The 9,394-nt window shown below is 30.8% G+C and overlaps 1 protein-coding gene across 1 annotated transcript in view; it reads left to right on the plus strand.

Annotated features, from left to right (window-relative positions):
* LOC145305860 (rhomboid-related protein 2-like) overlaps nucleotides 1-8,407 on the plus strand; it is a 90,113-nt gene extending 81,706 nt beyond the window's left edge. The window contains exon 16 of the mRNA XM_080147686.1: nucleotides 8,299-8,407. Coding sequence (XP_080003812.1) covers nucleotides 8,299-8,368 — 70 coding nt within the window. The 3' untranslated portion in view covers nucleotides 8,369-8,407. The remainder of the gene's footprint in view (nucleotides 1-8,298) is intronic.
* Nucleotides 8,408-9,394: the final 987 nt, after the last annotated feature.

The following is a 9,394-nucleotide window of genomic DNA, read 5'->3' on the forward strand; positions in this document are numbered from 1 at the left end:
TAAACCTTTTATTGGTTAGTTTAAAAAGTTTGGGTACATTTATTAAATCTTGATTGGTCAGAGAAAAACTTTATTGTTCAAGTTTTTTAACCAAAAATATTTATCCATAAAAGGGGTACGTGTTATTATTGTAAATAGGTGTTTACCTTAATGGATTGCCCATTGTCTTATCCCTTTAGATCCCTGGTGATTTATTGAAAATACATGCTTTTTTCAACTGTTTTAAAATGCTTTTCTATGCAATCATAAAGTAAACAAGACTGATTGTAATAGGAAGGGAGGGGGCATTAGACTGTAAATTACACTGGTACCCTAAATGTATAACCATTATATATTATTCGTTGAGTCCAAAACTTTTGATACCGTATATTATTATTAAATTATGTTTGTTTGGGTTCAAATATTAGAGTCCAAAACTGTAATTGATTGTAATCTACAGGAAGGGTAATTTAGTTTATCATCATTAAATATGAATATCAATTTATCGTCTATTGTCTTATCCTTTAAGATCCTTGAATGTTAAAGAAAATTGAATAAAAACCAGGAATCTAAAGGAATAAGACAATGAACAATATATTTATCTTCAATGATGATAAACAAAGTGGTTGAAATGTTTGGACACTTCTAGTTTAAATCTAACTAATCATATGGTTTTAAAAACTTTGAGTACCAGTGTAATTTCAGTCCAATGTCCCCTCCCTCCCCTGAATACAAACACATTTAAATATGTTTGCTATGTTGCATAAAGTACAAGAATAAACATATGAAAATCTATAGGATCAAAACCAGTCTTGTTAGCCCAGGTCCAGGCCAACGAACCGGATATTGTTTTTATGGACTTTATTATTATGCAATACGATGACATAAATGATTTTTCAGTGTGGTTGAGAACCGGTTCTAATCCAGCGGATATTGATCGGTTTCGAAGTCATGCCAAAAAACACTATTTATTCAAAATATTAGCACTTTCAAAGAGAGAGAGAGATAGAGATAAAAAATAGAGAGGGAGTTGGCAAAGATAGAGAAAAAAAGATAGAAAAAAAATAGAATAATTCTAATAGAACCAAACACTTCTAGAGCTACAAATAATATCAGTTTATACATACATGCTATTTTAGCTTCAAGCTATAAAATCTTGCAATTTTTTCAAAGTATTTCAATTGAGGGATATATCCTTGTATAAAAGTAACAGGATGTCTGTGTCAATATGTCTGTTTCTAAGGATCTCAATATGGATCTCCTTTGCAAAGTAGCTTCTCATAGGTCCTGGGAAGGTTCATAGATATATTGCAGAAGGCTACCACCCTCCCAAGATAAATCACCCCAAGTAAAAAATGACACCTTAACCCCGAATTTTTTAAAGGTCGACTTTTTTCCTCTCAACAGAACTTCAAGTGCATCTAGAGGCCTGATATGGGGACGCAGATCTATTTCATTATGCTTCAAAGAACATTATCACTTATTTCATTAGGTTTTGCGATTTTTTTTGCATTTTCCTTCCCTGTTATTTGTCAACTGAATCAGTTATATAAATCAGCTTTACCGTTTGTTTATTCGCCATTAATGTATGTTGCCATCCTTGGTTCAACCTTCTAACTGTAAAGTAAACCCTTCGGTAGAATAAACTTTTTCTATGTATAGAAACTTGAATGTAACAGAATATGTAACTGAATTCAGTTCAAAGTATATATGTATGTTATCAAAGAGAGAGGGGACAATGGGCAGTTTATTACACTAGTCCCCAAAGTTTTATAATAAAGTTTTCTTGTTCGTTGACCTAGCAACTTTCGGTACTTCGTGAATTTTGATTGATTGATTATTTAAGTTGAGTTTTTAGACGTTTCAAGTACTAATTTTAATCAACAGATGGGGTATTTTTGTATATCATCATTGGGGATGTTCTTCAATTTTTCGGCCATTGTCTTAACCCTTTAGATCCCTGAGTTCTATACATATATATATATATATATATATATATATATGTGTTTGTGTGTGTGTTTGTGTGTGTGTGAGTGTGTGTGTGCGTGTGTGTGTGTGTGTGTGTGTATGCAAGTATTGCATTACATAATAGGGATGACAGGGAAAAATAAAATTATAGTTATTTATCATGGACAGTTTTCCGCGGATATTAAAATAAATATCAGTAATTTCAGCTTAGTAGGCCCCAAGTGGCTTAAGTTTCGAGTATACAAAGCATAAATTAATGTTATGGTTTTTTTTTATTATTCTTGGAAAGTACGAAACAAAAATGATTTCTGCTATTAGATTTATTTTTGGTAAATTTGTAAATTCTTTTATCCGTGGAAAGGACTAAATAACCTACATTTCCAGTATGGCTTCACAACCGATTAATATCCGCTGGATTAGAACCGGTTCTCAACCATACTGAAAAATCATTTATAGTCTTCGTGGTACATAATATTTTTCACAAATATTAAAATGAGAATCATTAAATCAATACCAGTTTTGCTAGGACGGGTTTCGGCCACTTGGGACTAACAAAATTGGTGTTAATCATATAATTTTTTATTTTAATATCCGCAAAAAGCTGTCTATAATACGATGCAATAAATAAACTATTCTTTTACCCCTGGAAAGGACTAAATAACCTACTTTTCCATTGCTATTAAAGTTTGGCTGGGTTTATTCAATTTCAATTTCTAGTATTCTATTTGTAACAGTATTTTTTATGCAAAACTAGGATGACAATAGGTCTGAAATGGTAGGACAAACGAACATTAACGCGTGTATAGTGTTAGAAATAAATAAGCAGAATATAATTATAAGTCTAAACAAAATTGTAAGAAAATTTACTATTAAAGTTTGGCTGGTTTTATTCAATTTCAGTATTCTATCTGAAACAGTATTTTTTATGCATAACAAGGATGATAATATCCATAAGAGCGAAGCTATGAAATGGTAGGACAAACGAACATAACACTTGTAGAGTGTCAGAACTTGATAAGCATAACATTACCATACATACGAATTGTAAAACTTTATTATAAAAGTAAAATAGCATAATACCATCCATGGGTCTATGTGGATTCTCCTTAAAATGAAGAAATAAAACCTTAAAAACAGTTTCAATCTTTGAGAGGAGCCATTAGTAAATAAAATAAGATTTATTATGTTTTTTTTGTTGTTCTAAAAGTGCATTTTAATTTCAGCAAAAAAAATGTATAAATCATTATTTTATAATACATGAATATGCATTTTCTTAATATAAATGCATTATAGTTATCGCATCGTATTATAGACAGCTTTCCGCGAATATTAAATTTACTTTAATATTTGTGGAAAATTGTCTGTAATACAATGCTATACATGTTTTTTTAGTTTGTCTGAGAACCGGTTCTAAGGTAGCGGATACTAATCGATATCGAAGTCCATACTGGAAAATATATTGCAATATAAAAACAAGGATGACAACATCCATATAAGCGAAACTCAATTAATCAGACAGACCAATTACTTGTTTCAAATTTAAAGAAACCTCGATTTTAAAAAGTAAAACCATTTATGACATTGTGTTTTAAAATTACATATTTCTGAATCAAAAGAAAATATCAAAGTTATTAAGGGATAAGACAATGAACGAAAAATTTATATACATCTACAATAATGATAAACAAAATTACCCCTAATGTAGATTAAAACGTTTAGACACTACTAGTTATGAACTAACCAATCAAAATTCTGTTAAAGTACTCAAAGTTTTTGAGCCAATTAATAAGATAAAACTTTGGGTACCACCGCAATTTTCATCCCAATGTCCCCTCCCTTCCTATAAATGTAAAGTTGGTTGGAACTGACCTAATAACTTAATATGTAAAAAAGTGTTTCTAGAATGTAATTAAATATCTCCAAAACAGCACAATCACGTTTAGATATAACTTGGCGTTAAAGAACCACGAAGAAATAATACAGAAAGGACATATATCCTATTATACAAAGTAGTAAGGTTTTTTTGTCTGTAGCTTGAGATATCCATAACTAATGAACCCATTGAAAGCTTTATATAGGTCTTGAATTTTATTTTTAGATCAAAGCCTTGGTATGGTTTAAGACTATTTTGAAGTCTATCCCTTCCCCTCCGAATATGAAGACCCTAGCACAGGATTATTATAAGAAAAATAATGTAAGGATCTACTTATTTGTACCAACCAATCAAGATATATTCGACTAGCGGCTACGCCCCTAGAGGCCTCTAGTGGCAATTTAAATGTTTTTGTTTGTTAAAGTCTCTACGATACCTCTTTATGTTACGTTGAAGTCTCCCAGATATTAAATTTTTTAAAATTTATTTTGTCATTTCTCTTGGGAGAGTGGTGGTACTCTCCCCCAAAATAGTTATAAACCTTTCCGGGACCCATAAGAATCTACCCTGTTAAGGAGAACCCGATTGGTTCCGCGGTTAGCGAGATCCTTTGGTACAGACACACAAACACACAGACATCCTGTTACTTTAGCATAAGGGTTTTTGTGAATAAAAATGTAAAAATATGTTTGTATTGAAGGAACATAAAAATATAAGTTTAATAGGATATTAAATTTGAATACATATTACAAATAAATGACTCCAAAACCAGGGAGGCAGGGGACATTGGACTGTTAATACCACTGGTACTGAAAGTTTAATAGCTACATTATCTTATATTCGTTGACATTGGAAATTTTCATTGAATTTTGAAATAAAATTGTTTAGTGATAAAAGGGGGGCGGGGGTATGAGAGGTTGAAGGTATACTTTCCCAAAATAGTTATAAACCTTTCTTAGACCTATAAAAAGCTTTACTTGTTTGGAAAATCATATCAGTTGAGGGATTAGCGCGAAATTAAGCTACAAATACACAGACACACAGAAAAGAAATTATATGTTTTTGTTGTTGTGCTACTTATGGATGTTGTCATCCTTGGTATTATAATTCCTACACTATATAAAAGACTAGAATAAAATGCAGATACCGTGAAATTTAATTTTGCCACAGATGGGGCAATGAAAGATAAATCAAAACAATCTTTTTTTCCAATTCAGAATTTTGTCGTTATTAAATGGTAGTTATGGATACCAAAAGGTTGTAGATTAATTTTCCTTGACATTGTCCTCTCTGTGAATTTTGTCTTTTTTTTTATACAAATACATCTCTTTCTTTAACGTTTTATTCAGGGAGGAAGAGAGGGGACAATTGATCGAATATTCAATAATTTAGGGTCTCAAACCTTGGGGACCAGCTTAAAGTGTTCGTGAAGTATTTAGACTGAATTTGTGGACTTTGGGGACTAGTGCACATCTTGCCGCGGAATTTGTTATGAATCTAGCATACAAAAATTTTAAAAAACAGACAATTAACACAATTTCTAGCAAACAAACAATGTATATAGTATAAAATTATTTCGGCTAATTCTAACAAATATTTTTTCTCAAGAAAATGTCATTTCATGTCTAGAAACTATACTGTGATATTTGTGTAATAAACAATCTAAAAACCCTTCGTATAAACTTGAATTTTGGTAGAATTTAATAATATAGGAGATGGGATGAAGATGTTCTAAGAACGATTTTTCTAGTGATTAATTACATAATGTTTACCTTATTGTCATGTACTGGTAATATAAGTTATAAGTATATGTTTTCTAATTTAGATATACATAGACACTTTACAATTTTCTTTAAGTTTTCTGGATAAATTTGGTTTTCTTGGCTTTTCAGCGAAAATTCTTAAAATGAATTAATTGCCCATTGTCCCCTCCCTTCCTCCCTGCGTTATATTGGAGCAGTTCAGGGAGGTAGGGGACATTGAGCTGTTTATTACATTAATAACTCCAACTCATTGAAAGGATGGTTCATTACGTTGAGTATCCAAACTTTTCAACAAATAATAGTAATCTACAGAAGGGGTAAACTTGTGTATCATCATTTGGGATGTAAATCAATTTATCTGCAATTGTCTTATCCCTTTAGATCCCTGGTAAAAGCATCCAAAACTAATAAAATAATTGTCAAAACACAGGTTTAAGGGAAATGACATCGGAGGAAAATTATTTGTTCCTTAACTTATATGACTAATAATAAGGAATAGAAATTAAACAAACTGTATTTAGTTGTATTTGGTAAATCTATAGCATGCTTTAATTGTTATCAATTGAAAACGTTTGACAGGAGGATTATAAGCATGGATAGGACAATGGACTATAAATTAATTCCCCATAATTTTCTATAGATAGAGGGGGAAAGCTCTAAAAAATATCAAAAGAATTAGCCGTGTGATGTCATAAAAATGATAGATGAGAGGAGAAGTGGGAAAGGTAACCCCTTAAAAATGATGGATCTAATGACGTCACACGGCTCATTTAAAGAGGGGGAAGTAAGGGTCGTATTTTATCCCTTCCCTATTTCCTGGTTTTAAAAATTAAGGGGCGACTAAACAAATTTCGGAACAAAAAGCGATACATTTTATCCCCCCCCCCCCACAAATAAATTATTTTAACTATACCCCCTCCTCCGTACAAAAAAAGAAGCTTTGACGTCCTTCATTGTCTCTCCCTCCCTGTTAGGAAAAAGAATAATTCTTGATTGTACAAGATATTGATTAAAAAGTCAATATTATCCAGAGATCTAAGGGGATAAGTTGATGTAAATCCCAAATGAGGATTCACAAAATTAACCCCTTCTGTAGATTGAAATTAGTGGAAGTAACGTTTGGATACTCTACCTAATGAATTCAGTAACGTCCCCAAAGTTGTTAAACCAAAGGAGTAGTAAAACTTTGGGGACTAGTATAATAAACAGCCCAATAACCCCTCCAACCCTAATATTATCAGAGACAAATAACCTTTTTTTACACGGAGCACCAGAAAGATTAGCATTAACATTATTTCATTTTTTCATTAAATGATTTGATGACATTGAAAAACATTTAACTAACATCAAAAAAATACATAGGAACTTACACTGTTAAAGATAACCATGTCGGTCCAGTGGTTAGCAAAGATCTTAAGCTACAAACAGACAACCATCTGACACTTTTATATAAGGATACTTTATTCCTAAAATATATTTGTCAAAGACAGAACTTTTGATATAAGTTTCAATAGAGAAGCTTTTCAAAAAAATTTTAAACCCTTGTACCTGTACCTATATTTTTATATAATATCTGATATATCCAATATTACTTTGGTGCTTTCCCACAAAATACCAAGCGAGCACAGCCCCCCCCCCCCATTCCTTATTTTTAGAATTTTTATTTGGGCTCTAAAACTTTACCCAATATAACCTAACCTAAAGTAACAAAAAGAAGACCAGAATAAAACTACCCCCTATGAATTCATTTCAAATAATCGGGGGGGGGGGGGGGGGGTTATGAGCTCAACTTGACACTTTGAGGAAAACCACCATTACTTTTTATACGTCTGTGTATGACATATTTCTGTACTAATAATGTAATATTCTTTAGTCATATTTCAAGATTAATTTTGTAACCATTAGATAGATAGATAGATAGATAGATAGATGGTAGATAGATAGATAGATAGATAGATAGATAGATAGATAGATAGATAGATAGATAGATAGATAGATAGATAGATAGATAGATAGATAGATAGATAGATAGATAGATAGATAGATAGATAGATAGATAGATAGATAGATAGATAGATAGATAGATAGATAGATAGATAGATAGATAGATAGATAGATAGATAGATGACATATTTCTGTACTAATAATGTAATGTTCTTTATTCATATTACAAGATTAATTCTTATATACTTTATTGTGATTTATATATATGTTTTTTTTAAAGCGAAGCTTCTCTATAATAAGGTTCGATCGGTATGTTTGTCCGTAACGGATAGCTCTTTTTGTTAATTTAGACATTTTGGAATTGTCCTATACATTTCAAACTTTGTATGGTGATATCTGTAAATATTAGGTACAATTAGAAAGCGTATCAACTCTTAAATCGTTACCAAAAAGTCTGTACGTCCATTAAAAAAATTCTGAAATAATTTTTTTGTATGAAATAGTTGTCCTAAGCACATGATTTTTAGAATAGTGATACCTAGGACAACAAGGTACAATATTATAAGCAAAGCATATCTATAATGAAGTCCTAAAAATGTAAATATGTCAAAAAAAACAGTACCAGCATTTAAGCAATTATGCAACAAATCTATGTTCATTTTTGTTTAGACTTAGAGATAAATATATTCTCACAGTCTGATTTTAGAGCTTCGCTTTTATGGATGTTGTCATCCTTGTTTTACTGTTTTACTAAACTGTTTTTATTTTCAGGAGTTGTTTCAGCGTATACTTGGTTCTTGGCCTAGCAGCAATTTGTACAATTATTTACAGAGATATCTAATCATTTATTTGGAATAGTGTTATCAACAGTTGTTTACGGATATTAAAATGAGAAATTTTATGATTTAAACCAGTTTTGTTAGACCAGAGCCGCCAAAGGCAAGAGCTAACAAAGATGGTTTTAATTTAATGAGTTTTATTACAATATTTTTGTGGAAAATACGATGCTATGCATGATTTGTCAGAATGGCTGAGAACCTGTTTTCATTCTAGCGGATATCAATCAGTTTTAAAGCCATAATGGGATATACTGTATTCCTATTTAAATTCAAAGCTTTTCTATAATTAGGGTTGGTACGTCCGTATGGGATAACTCTTTTAGTTAATTTAGTCATGTTAAAATTGTTCTAGAGATTTCAAACTTGACATGACGATTTATGTAAAATTTATGAAGGCGCAGTAATAATTACTAGAATGTAGGTCCTTTTAAATATGTTGCTTTATTTATTTTTTATATGATATAATTATCCTAATGATCTGAATTTTCGGCATGTTGATCCTGACGGACAAACTGATTTTACCGACCCAAATTATAGAAAAGCTTCGCTTTTAAAAATGGTTAAAGTTCTCCAATCAATACATATAACCTTATCCTCATAATCAAAGACTTTTTAAAATCATTAGTTTTTGTTATTTTTTGTATTATCATTATTGTTATATTGACATTTTTTTATAATATATGTTTTGTAAAAGATTATTCTGTGAATAATAATTAATAAAAATATAAATTCAAATTATAACATTAACATTAACCCGGGGATCTAAAGGGATAAGACAATGGCCGATAATTTAATGTACATTTTTAATGATGATACACAAAATTAGCCTTTTGTAGATTAAAATTAGTGGTTGAAACATTTGAACACTCAGCTTAATGAATCAACTAATCAAAACTAAATAAAGTCCTTAAAGTTGTTAAGCGAACGAATAAGAAAATGCTTTTATAAAACTTTGGGGACTAGCGTATTAACAGCCCATTTTCACCTCTATCAGTGACATAAACCCTTTTCTCGTGTTTTTCAAATTA

Source organism: Acartia tonsa, chromosome 14 (genome assembly GCF_053477335.1).
Source record: "Acartia tonsa isolate MP-2025a chromosome 14, ASM5347733v1, whole genome shotgun sequence".
Lineage (NCBI taxonomy): Eukaryota > Metazoa > Arthropoda > Copepoda > Calanoida > Acartiidae > Acartia > Acartia tonsa.